At 49.1% G+C, this 12,153-nt stretch overlaps 1 protein-coding gene across 1 annotated transcript; it reads left to right on the top strand.

Annotated features, from left to right (window-relative positions):
* Nucleotides 1–3,943: 3,943 nt before the first annotated feature.
* Nucleotides 3,944–11,043, top strand: GIMAP6 (GTPase, IMAP family member 6). The gene is made up of 3 exons (XM_025993811.2): nucleotides 3,944–4,256; nucleotides 7,038–7,119; nucleotides 9,324–11,043. The coding sequence occupies exons 1-3, from the start codon at nucleotides 4,083–4,085 to the stop codon at nucleotides 10,073–10,075; spliced, it is 1,008 nt and encodes a 335-aa protein (XP_025849596.2). The 5' UTR covers nucleotides 3,944–4,082; the 3' UTR covers nucleotides 10,076–11,043.
* Nucleotides 11,044–12,153: the final 1,110 nt, after the last annotated feature.

The raw sequence follows: 12,153 nt of genomic DNA, 5'->3' as shown, positions 1-12,153 counted from the left end.
ACTTGACTTAGTCTTATTATTCCCAAGCTGCACAGAAAAAGGAAGATAAATTTGATGTCATTATTTTAAAAATACTCCAATCTTTAGAAACAATGAGTCCCTTATGATTAATAATAACATAAGGAGTAACCAGCACTTGGATAAAGAAACAGAAAATCCCAGAAGTCCTCCTAATGCTCTTCAGGGGTGACCTTTAGCTGAACCTCTAATAGCATAGATTAATTTTAGCCATTCTTGTACTTTACATAAATTCTTGTCTCTGGTTTTTGTTTTTAATTTTTGCTTACCATTATGTTTGAGCTTTATCCCTATTATAATATGTAGCAATATTTTGTGCATTCTCACCATTGTATATAAATTGTATTTTTACACTACGGAATATAACCCAATTTATATATGTATAATTTATAATTTGTGAGTGAATATATAATCAATACAATTACTCCAATTAATGTAGGCTACATTGTTTTTGTATTTTTATTTTAAAAACACTTTTTCAGCTCTTTTACTTTATTGTATTTTCCACTGTATTGAGGTATAATTTTGACAAATAATAATCACCTACTGACAAGATAAATTGACATATTGACAGAATTGTATCTGTTTAAGGTATACAACTTGATGATTTGATATAGGCATACACTGTGAAATATTCACCACAATCAAGTTAATTGACATATCCACTGTCTCACAAGGTTACGTTTCCTTCCTTCCTTCGTTCCTTCGTTCCTTCCTTCCTTCCTTCCTTCCTTCCTTCCTTCCTTCCTTCTATCCTTCCTTTGTGAGAACACTTACCCCTTGGTGGGCATTTATGTTGTTTCCAGGTTTGTGCTATTCTGAGTGTCACTATAAATATCACAGGCATTCCCTTTCAGGGAACACAAGCACCTATGTCTTTTGGATGTGTGCTTCCTGGGAGGATAGCTCGGTATTCACTCTATTCCTGGGTACTGCAGACTTTTCCAAAGGGGTTCTACCAACTTCTGAGTTCTATTCCATAACCTCAGAAGTTTCCTTTATATAGAATGTTTACACGAGGGGATCCCTGGGTGGCGCAGCGGTTTGGCGCCTGCCTTTGGCCCAGGGCGCGATCCTGGAGACCCGGGATGGAATCCCACATCAGGCTCCCGGTGCATGGAGCCTGCTTCTCCCTCCGCCTGTGTCTCTGCCTCTCTCTCTCTCTCTGTGGCTATCATAAATAAATTAAAAAAAAATTAAAAAAAAAAAGAATGTTTACACGATTTTCAAGTCTATTCTTAGGCATTTTACTTTTTGTTGTTATTTTTAAAATCACAAGTTATATCTAGTTGGCTATTGTTTTTACGTTAGTCAATTTGTATGGTTTTTATTTAATTTTGCACTCATTAATTTATTTACTGCTCTTAATAGGAGCTTATTGTGATGTAGGAATGAGTCAGGGACAGATGGCACTAGGCAGGGAAAGATAAAGGAATGGCCCAAAGTCAGGCTTCCATAGATCTATGGGCTCCCATAAACCCCAAGGACACCAAAAGACCCAGAGTCAGGCTCCTACCCATCCCAAGGAAACAGAGATAAGACAGTAAAACACACACACACACACACACACACACACACACACAGAGAGAGAGAGAGAGAGAGAGAGAGAAAGGGACGCCTAGGTGGCTCAGCAGTTGAGCATCTGCCTTTGGCTCAGGGAGTGATCCTGGAGTCCCAGGATGGAGTCCCACATGGGGCTTCCTGCATGGAGCATGCTTCTCCCTTTGCCTCTGCCTCTCTCTCTGTGCCTCTCATGAAGAAAGAAAGAAAGAAAGAAAGAAAGAAAGAAAGAAAGAAAGAAAGAAAGAAAGAAAAGAAAAGAAAAGAAAAGAAAAGAAAAGAAAAGAAAAGAAAAGAAAAGAAAAGAAAAGAAAAGAAAGAAAGAAACCTGGCTCCCTAGCTCCAAAATGTTAGGGAGCATCCCCCTTTAGTGGCTACTAAGTAATCACAGAAACTCACCAAACCACAAAGAAATATGTCATTAAGGTATTATCAATAGTCCCTGCTCACACCAAGACTGTACAAGAATCCCCAGGCCATGGGCTCCCTGGCTAGGTTCTCAATAACAGATTGCCACTAAAAGCCCTCACTGGCAACCCTGTTGGGAGCCCTTTCACCTCTGAGAGCTTCCTCTGTATCTTTGCTTAATAAACTTCTATCGCTTTACTCACTCTCCGTTGTCTGCGCAATTCATTCTTCGACTCTGTGAGACAAGAACCTAGCTCTCACGTATCAATTGGTTTATTCATGTTTTTAAGATTTATTTATTTATTTGAGAGAGAGTGTGTGTATGAGCAGGGGGAGGGGCAAAGGGAGAGGGAGAGAAAATCTTAAGCAGACTCTCTGCTGAGTGTGGGGCCCGATGGGGGGGCTTAATCCCAGGACCCTGAGATCATGACTTGATCTGAAATCAAGAGTTGGGTGCTTAACCAGCTGAGCCACCCAGGTGCCCTTTGGTTTATTCCCTTGATTTTCTCAGACATATAATCACAACCTTTAGAAATAATGATAATTTTACATCTACTTTATGTTTTTTATACATGCAATTTATTTGTTATTTCTGGTTTTAGTGTATATTTCCTCAAAACATTTAAAATAGTGTTAACATTTTAAACCTCCAGATCTCCATTAAACCTCCAAAATGCTTATCAAAATCTTTTGATTAACAGAACACCTTCCCTGAGGAGCCTTTCAGCTCTAGCTCTTCACAGCAGTTCCTGAGGAAAAAGATGGGATGAAGCATTCAAGTAACCAAAGGAAGTCCATCAAGGCGGGAGCAGAGGGGAGAAGAGAGAGGCTGGAATGAAGTGGTGAGAAAACGGTACAAAGTGACCATATTACCCGGGTCATCCAAAGCAGCCGTGGTGGGGAGGAAAAGCTAAATAAATTGTGATGATCACAGACCCACTCAGAAAGGGTCATTTAATTTCAAGATCATGCTTCCCCCTCCCACTCCTACCACCACATTGACAGGGCCTCAGTATAAAAACAGTGAATTAAAGCCAAAAGAACAGCACTGCACAAACTCTATTTAAGAAGGGCTTCTTAGGGAAACCCACAGACAACAGAGAAACGAGACAACAGGAGCACTGGAGGAAACTGAAAACTCTGGCACCTACATCCATGGGAAACATGAACACAGCCCGACTCCTAGACAGATGGACATGAAACATCACACTACAGCCCTAGTTACCTCAGTTCCTAAACTCTGATAGATCACGTCCAGCTTGGCACGTCAACACAAGCTGTGCTAAGAGGCAAGAAGCACAGTCTGGAGGGGCACCTGGGTAGCTCAGTGGTTGAGTGTCTGCCTTCATCTCAGGTCGTGATCCCAGAGTCTTGGGATTGAGTCCTGCATAGGGCTCCCCGCAGGGAGCCTGCTTCTCCCTCTGCCTATGTCTCTGCCTCTCTCTCTGTGTCTCTCATGAATAAAAAAATAAAATCTTAAAAAAAAAAAAAAGCACAATCTGGAGACACAGAGCAAACTAGACTCAGCTATAAGTCAGATATTAGAATTGTCAGACGTGTGTGTGTACACACATATATAAAAAGATTTATTATAAAGAATTGGATACATGGTTTAACTCTACAGGATGGGCTCAACTGTGGTTCAGCTGACAAGTCCCAAGGCCCCATAGTCCCAGAAAGAAAATGTGTAAAGGGAGTTGGAATTGAGGAGGGAGGAGGAGATGCCAGGCACCTGCCACTATGGTAATGGCATGGGGTCTCTGTAGCAAGCAGGCAACTGGCAAAGAAGGGACATCTGTAAAAAATCATTCCCCTGGCACAACATTTTCTGGAGAATCTGCTGCTTCTTTCTAAGCCTCTGAGATCTCAGTGTCCTAGTGCAGGATCAAAATCATAACAACATGGGTGTTCTTGTTTTTCCTGTTTCTACTACCAAAGCCGCAGACAAAATGCAAACAGTAGCGAGTGTCTTCTGATGGAGGAGGGGCTGCCCTGGGTGTTCCTGTTCACTTCCTGACAGCTGCTCTCTCAAGGACACTTCTCGGAGCTGAGCTTTCTGATCCCATTTTGCTGGGGGAAAAAAAAAAAAACAAGCCATGTCCTTTATCTATTCCTACACCGTGGACACTTTCCTCTACCTCCTTCAGTCAAGGTCCTCAAAAGTCCACGATGCGTCAGCCCCAAAAGGAGAAACAAAGAATTCACAAGAGCATGTGGCCCCAGGAGAGAGAGAACATCGCCATTCCTCCTGCCCAGCAGCTGACAGCGTGGTAAGTCCAAGTGTGTGGGGAAGTGTGTCTGTGTGTGTTGTTTGTGTGTGTGTGTCATGTACCTATGTTCCCGTGCGTGTTGTGTTTTTGTGTTTGTGTGAATATGTGTTGTGTTTGGGAGTGTATGGGTGGAGTGTGTGTAAAGGGTTTGTGTGTATGGGTGTGTTTATGTGTATCGTGCGTTTGTGTGGATGTGTGTGTTGTGTATTTATGTTTCCATGTGTGTTATGTTTGTGTGTACGAATGTATGTGTGTTCATTATGTTTGTGCATATATTTGTGTGTTTATGTATTTGTATGTGTGTGTGGTGTGTTTTGAGTGTATGTGTGTAAGTGGTATGTGTGACATGTTTGTGTGTATGTGTGTATGTTTGTGAATGTGTAGGTATATGTTTGTGAGTGTTGGTGTTGGTGAGTCTATGGGTGTGTGTTGTGTTTGTGAGCCTGTGAGTGTGTTTGTGAGTGTGTGTATGTTTGTGAGTGTGGGTGTTTGTGAGTCTATGGGTGTATATGTTAGTGAGTGTGGGTGTTTGTGAGTCTGTGGGTATGTGTATATTTATGAGTGTGGGTGTTTGTGAGTGTGTGTGAGTCTATGGGTGTGTGTATGTTTGTGAGTGTGGGTGTTTATGAGTCTGTGAGTATGTGTATGTTTATAAGTGTGGCTGTTTGTGAGTGTAGGTATTTGTGAGTCTGTGGGTATGTGTATGTTTGCAAGGGTGCGTGTTAATGAGTCTGTGAGTGTGGGTGTGAGTGTGGGTGTTTGTGAGTGTGTGGGTGTGTGTATGTTTGTGAGTGTCTTCGTGGCTGTGTGTCTGTGGATGTGTATGTTAGTGAGTGTGGGTATTTGTGACTCTGTGGGTATGTGTATGTTAGTGAGTGTGGGTGCTGGTGAGTCTGTGGGTGTATGTATGTTGGTGAATTGGTGGGTGTGTGTATGTTAGTGAGTGTGGGTGTTTGTGACTATGGGTGTTTGTGAGTCTATGGGTGTGTGTATGTTAGTGAGTGTGGGTGTTTGTGACTATGGGTGTTTGTGAGTCTATGGGTGTGTGTATGTTAGTGAATGTGGGTGTTGAGTCTGTGGATGTTGGGGAGTCTGTGGGGTGTGTGTTAGTGAGGGTAGTGTTGGGGAGTCTGTGCGTGTTGGTGAGTCTGTATGTGTGTGTGTTAGTGAGTGTGGGTGTTGGGGAGTCTGGATGTTGGGGAGTCTGTGGGGGCATGTGTTAGTGAGTGTGGGTGTTGGGGAGTCTGTGGATGTTGGGGAGTCTGTGGGGGCATGTGTTAGTGAGTGTGGGTGTTGGGGAGTCTGTGGATGTTGGGGAGTCTGTGGGGGCATGTGTTAGTGAGTGTGGGTGTTGGGGAGTCTGTGGATGTTGGGGAGTCTGTGGGGGCGTGTGTTAGTGAGTGTGGGTGTTGGGGAGTCTGTGGGTGTGTGCTGTGCGTGTAGTGCATGCACACGTGTCTACAGTGGAATAGAAAGAGCCGTGACTAGGAGGTCAGGAGAACCTGTGCCCTACGTGCCCTGCCGCGAAGTCACTGCTCAATTCTGGGCAAGACGCTTCTGCGAGCTGACCTTCCTGGGAAACATGAGATGACAGGCTGCTCGTGCTCATGCTGGAGGCAAAAACTGCCAAGTGTGGCCAACATGTGAGGTGCTGCTCAGGGCCGGCCGTGGGGCGAGGCGGCGCGGGGTGCACACTCCCTCGGGGTGCCCGGCTGCAGTGCCCGGTTCAGATTCTCTGCCCAGGTGCCTCCCCCGCCTTGCCCACCAGCCTTGCTCATACCTTCGAGGAAGCCTCACTACAGGAGCCACCAGATTTCCCTGGTGAAGCGCTGCCTCAGTTTCCACCGAGGGTGTAAGGGAGCCAGGGGCAAAGAGGGTGGGGGCCTCCAGGTGCAGAGATAGGAGCGCTAACCTCCTTGTTCCAGAAGCCCCTGGGAGAGGATCAATGCTGTGTCCTCACCAGAATGTTGCTGACCGGGTCTGGGGGGAAGCTGTTCACCTGGGCCGGTCACTCTCTTGTCCTGGAAACTCACAAGACTCACTGGCGGTGTCCACTCTGAGCCTGGGGCCTTGGAGCTGGCAGGGCTGCACACGGCTGACAGTCACGAGGAATGGCCTCAGAGGCCTCCCACCGGCCAGCTGCTGGGACCCGGGCAGCACCGAAGTCATCGCCAGGCCCACAGACCACAGTAGCCTTTCGGGGCTGTCCTCATCCTAAATGATGGTGATGGGAGATGAGCTCTGAGGTCCTCTGGCTCCCAGCCGGACTCTGTCCCTGTTGTCCTCACACAGAACCCGGCCACCCACCTCTTGCCCTCTGCAACCCTCACCGCTGAGCCTTTCCCAAAGGTCAGGCATGGATCCCTCTTCTTGGTCCAAGACCCCCCTGTCCCCCCACCCCCAACCCCAGCCCAGCCAGCCTGTGGCTGCAACTTCCTGCCAGCGCCCTCCAGATCTTTCCACTGCTCTCAGGACCCAGTATCAGACCTGCCTCTCTGCTCTCTGCTCTCTGCTCCTCCCTCTCCTCACAAAGCATGTTGTTCCAGGTCCCCGTCTATAAAACGCCACCTGCTCCTCAGCCTGCTGCTGAGGCCACAGTGGTGCGGGGGCGGGGAGAGAGAAGGGGAAAGGAAGACAGAAAGGAAGTAGAGACCCCTCAGGCCCCCTCCTCTTTCAGGCTGCTCCCCCTCAAACCAATGCTTCTGGCAAGAGAAAGGCAAGGTCAGGTGCCTCTCCGAACTTTGCTGAGAAACTAATAAGACGCATTATGATTATCTCTAGCCGGAGGAAGAATACGAACATATTCTGGAGGAGGACCCTGCAGGAGAGCTGAATCTCGATCCTAGACAAGGCATTTTAGGAGGTAAACCACTTTCTAACAGGAATGAACTTGAGAGAGGTGTGGATGGCGGCATTCGATGTGTACGTGGGTGTGCAGGGACCGGCGGCAGGGCTCATCCTGGTCAGAGATTTGCCCACCTGGGCCGCCATCAAAGGGTCTTTGGGTGGGGGCCCTCCTCTACTGCAGCCAAGTAAGAGGGAAAGGTCCCTGACAGGCAGACAAAGGGAGAGAGAGTGCCAATCACCACCTTGACTAAATCTCTGTGCCAGGCCCAAGGGAAAGGGCCTGTGCCTTCTGGGATTTCGTCCTCAGGAAGGAGGTGCTGATGGTCAGTGTGACCAAATGACTCGCCCAGACCTCGTACAGGTGTTTGGATCCGATGGGAGAGCTCTTGGGGTCCTATGGGCTGCAGAGCACCACGGGCACAAGCAGGATATCCTAGGCCTGCACTTGGCCTTCTCAAGGGCTTCTGTCCCCACAAAAGTTATCCCATCGGGGTCAGGAGCTGAGCTTCTGAGGGCTCAGTGTGGCCACTAACCTGGGGACACAGAATCTGGGACTGCTGGAAATCCATTCATTTTCTTGGCCAGCAGAAATTATTTGTGATTCATTTTATATTTTAACATAAATGGGTTTGTTTTGTTTTGTTTTTTACTATATGAACCTCAATGGCCTGAGCCACTGGAAGAGTGTGGCCTTATCAATAAACCACATAAGAAAACTGCCAGCAGAAGTGCTGACACCTGATTTGCCTTTTCTTGCAGCAATCGAGGTTAAACATTACTTGAGAAACCCTCCTCAGAGCTCAAGTGACATATATGAAGTCCCGTAACATGGATAGGAGTTGCTGTCTCTGTCCAACTTGGCATCAGCAAGGAGGGCAGGGAGGAACATTCCACGCTCCATGCTTCCCTGAAACTCCCGCCCATTCCCCCAAATTCCTTTCAAGCCAGCTGGGGATGCTGGGGGGAGCCAGAGCCACTGCGTCAGAATTGGCTGCTGGGTCCACCGGCCACAGGTGTGAGGGGGCAGAAAAACATGTCTTAGCTTGGGAGGGAGAATCAGAGGAAGATGCCGCTGATCCTGCCTGTGGGAGGCTTAGGGCTCCGTCCCTGAGACACATCAGCATCTCCAATGGGGAGCAGCCTCGGAAGCCAGCCAACCAGACATCCTTTGGCACTTCTCCATGTGCTCTGGCTCTGGGGACCCAAAGGCCTGGAGGGAGACCCAGCTGTACCTAGGAAGCTCCCCACTGGGTTTTGGTAGTAAGTTGGCATCTCCGAGTGCTCTCCCTCCCTGATACTCTGCTGGGTGAGAAGGTCCAACACACGCTTTAAGGCCGTTGCTTGAGAACAGGGACCTTGCAGGCCTCTGCTCAGAGCCTGGTGCCGCACTCCCAACACTCCCCTGGTGGAAAAGCTGAACGTGATGTGGTCAGTCGCCCCAGGGGGAAGACACAGAGGCCACATACTTTCTTTTCTTCCTGCTCTCACTGAGAAGGATCTTCCATCGGGGGTGTTTAGCCCAGCTCAGGGTCCCAGAATCGTGTGGGGCTAATTCTCATCTGGGTGAAAAGAGACAAGGAGCTGTGAAACCTCAACATAAAAATGTGATATTCTACCTCCCTTCTGGGTGGATACCCAGCAGTCTCCCTTCTGGGTGGATACCTGGAAGAATTGAGAGCAGGGACTCAGGCCTTTGTACACCCGTGTTCATGGCAGCACTGTTTACAATGGTAAAAGGTGGAAACAACCCAAATGTTCATATATGTGTGGGAATAAACAAGAAGCGCCATATACCTACAATGGAGTGTTATTCAGTCTTAAAAAGGTGGGAAATTCTGTGCTGGGCTGCAACATCCATGCCCTGGGAACCACTGTGCTAAGTGAAATAAGGCCGACACAGAAAAACGAATATAATTACGATTTGGGATGATGAAAACATTCTTGAGAGGCACCATGGAGATGATTGCACAACAGCGTGAATGTCCTGGGCGCCACTGAACTGCGCGCCTAAAACCGAGGACAGTGATAAGTTTGATGTTATACTATATTTTTTTATGCTATATATACACCATGATGATAATAATAAGCTGAACAAAAGCAAGGCAGAAGGGGAGCCCCGCAGGTCACAGTCCAGGGCGAGACGCAGGTCTCCGCGCTGCCGGTGGACCCCAGGGCACGGCTCTCACCCCCGCTCCCTCTGCTTTGTCCCCCTGCTTCCAGGCCTGTGGGAGGCCCCACGGACCCCGCAGAAACTGCGACTGCTCCTGGTGGGGAAAAGCGGCAGCGGGAAGAGCGCTACAGGGAACAGCATCCTGGGCAGGAGAGAGTTCCCGTCCCGACTCAGCCCTCAACCGGTGACCCGGGACCTCCAGCGGGGCAGCGGCGCCTGGGCCGGGCGGGAGCTCGAGGTGATCGACACGCCCGACCTCCTGTCCCCGCAGGCCGGGCCCGAGGCGGCGGCGCGGGCCATCTGCGAGGCGGTGGCCTTCTCGGCGCCCGGGCCGCACGTGGTGCTGCTGGTGATGCAGCTGGGCCGCTTCACCGAGGAGGACCGGCAGGCGGTGCGGGGCCTGCAGGAGGCCTTCGGGGTGGGCGTCCTGGCGCACACGGTGCTGGTGTTCACGCGCAGGGAGGACCTGGGCGGCGGCTCCCTGGAGGAGTACGTGCGCCGCACCGACAACCCGCACCTGGCCCGGCTGGACGCGGTGTGCGCGCGGCGCCACTGCGCCTTCGACAACGCGGCGGCGGGCGCCGAGCGGGAGGCGCAGCTGCGGGAGCTCCTGGCGGCGGTGGACTGCGTCCTGTGGGAGAACGACGGCCGCCCCTACAGCAGCCCGGCCTACCGCTACTCCCAGCAGCGCGGCCTGCCCGCGGGCCCGGCGGGGAGGGCCCCGCTGCTGGAGGGACTGTGCCGGCTCCAGAAGGAATCCCAGGAGGCGCACAGACGCCTGCTGGAGAGGGCGCCCGTTTAAGCGGAGGGGACCGCAGCCCCCGGGGCCCGCTGCCTGCCCGTCACTTGCGCTCTCTCCCCGGGGCGGGGGGGGGGGGGCTCCCTGACCATCCGAGGCTCCTGGGGAGGTGTCCGAGGCGGTCAGGGGCAGGTGCGTCCCAGAGGTCCCCGCTTGCACATCGGGAGCCTGCAAACGAAGCTGTGGAAGGCCTTAAACGCTGGAGGGAGCAGCCTGCCTGGTTGAGGGGGAAACCTCTCAACACGGAGGTGTCCCTCTGGAGGGCTGCTCCAACGGACGGGGTTCCTAAGAAGCCACCTGGCATTCAGAAGAGGCCAGGGTGGCGGTCTGGCTCTGGCCATCTGACTGTGTAGGGAAATGGATGCACCTCAGGTGCATCTCAGCCTCTTTGAGGTTCTAGGTTCTTCTGGGGAGTCTGACCTTCTGATGGAAACAGAATGGGAGCAGCCAGGGGCAAAATGCCTCCCAGTATGCTCTTCTTTTCCTTTCTTGGAGCTGTGTGACAGAGAGTTTCGAGCTGCCTTCTGGGAGGGGTGGGAAGTAGAGGTCAGGGAGACAGTGCTGGAGGACAATCAGACAGCAGAGGACACAGCTCCGGGTCTGTCTGGACACTTGCCCTCTGGTTGGAGATTCTCTACAATCACATGCCCATGGACTAGAGTCTCCAGGTATAGACCCTGTGACACCCATCTCCCCCAGACTCAATGGACTCCTACCAAAGATGGAGCATTTCTTCTGCTAGAAGATTCAGAAAAGTGTCTCAAAACACCACAGAACCTTACCTTGAGTGCATACTAAGATAGTCATTGTGCCAGAGCCATGTACCAAATATGCCCATTTCCCACTGAGCTGAATCAGCTTTATCATGTAGTAAATTTTCATACTCCCTAAGATCTGTGTCAGGATTTTCAATTCTGTTTTTGTTTTCTACTTTTTTCCATTGTTATAAATAAAATATTGATTTGATTACAGCGGCTTTGAGTGTAATGTGGCACCCCCGACTTCCTCCTCAATGGATTTCTATTTCCTTTGCTATTCTCAGGCATCTATTCTTCCATGTGAGAGTTAAAATAACTTGTTTACTTTTCAGAAAGAACCTATGGGCATTCCAGGTGGAATTGTCTTCCATTAAGTTTAGAAGGATTGGTAGACACCTCAAGGGTAAATAGATCAAGGCCATCGTACTTCTAAGTGGATAGACTTGCGACTTCAGAGCTATTGAATAAAAGCTAATATCATTTGCATTTCAATTAGAAGATTAATCTCTTTAATTTAAGGGATCCTGTTTTAACTGTTAGCTTGGTTAAATTTCATAACAGAAAATACAAGAATTGGCCAAAGACAGTCAGTGACTCTAAATGGCAAGTCACTGAAACCATGTCATTCATTCAGAAGCTTAAAGGAATTGGTTTAAATTGTATCAAATATGGTGGGTTTTTTTTTCTCCTTTATGATTAAAATTTAGGGGAGAAAACTCCTATAACATTTCAGGAGGAGGGATAGATGCTGCTCCCCTGTCATCACTTTCTCAGCCTCAGAGAATGGGGAAGGCTTGTGTGGGTATGTTCTGGAAACTCTACATCTATGTACCTATAAGAAAACAGTGATGTGGATGGAGATGGGGGTGGGCTGAGGATGGAGGGTCATCTTGGCTAAGGCTGTGAAAATAGCCACCTGTAGAATTTGTGCCTTCTTGAAACATCTCTCCACTGGAGCAAAGCATCAAAGATAGGGATTTGGGCAACTAGAAGAGCTCAATGCATACAAGGTTGTTTTCTACCCGGTGGGTCAGAGCAGCTCTTTCAAGTCTGAGGGGAGGTTTCCAAGTCCCAGTGCTCCTGTAATAACACTTTATAAACTATGTAGAAAAAACAAAATAATAATAATTTTACAATTGTTTGAAGGTACTGGGAAGTGACCAAATGCAGGCAGACACTATAGGGAACTGTAATCCCCAGAGAGTCCAGGGGAAATTTTTTCTGGAAGCCTGAAAGAGTTGGTCACAGATGTCAGCAGTTGCCCGTGGCAGCAAAGATGGAATCTGAGATTCTAGTTCATCAAACATTCCACTGAAATACTGT

This window comes from Vulpes vulpes, chromosome 7 (genome assembly GCF_048418805.1).
Source record: "Vulpes vulpes isolate BD-2025 chromosome 7, VulVul3, whole genome shotgun sequence".
Taxonomy (NCBI): domain Eukaryota; kingdom Metazoa; phylum Chordata; class Mammalia; order Carnivora; family Canidae; genus Vulpes; species Vulpes vulpes.
Note: the sequence above shows the minus strand (reverse complement) of the source record. Positions and strands in the feature narration are given on the sequence as shown.

Coding starts and splice junctions, on each gene's coding strand:
- GIMAP6 (XM_025993811.2), top strand. CDS start 4,083: ATGTCCTTTATCTATTCCTACACCGTGGACACTTTCCTCTACCTCCTT. Junction 4,257..7,037: donor GCCCAGCAGCTGACAGCGTG/GTAAGTCCAAGT, acceptor GATTATCTCTAG/CCGGAGGAAGAATACGAACA. Junction 7,120..9,323: donor TAGACAAGGCATTTTAGGAG/GTAAACCACTTT, acceptor CCCTGCTTCCAG/GCCTGTGGGAGGCCCCACGG.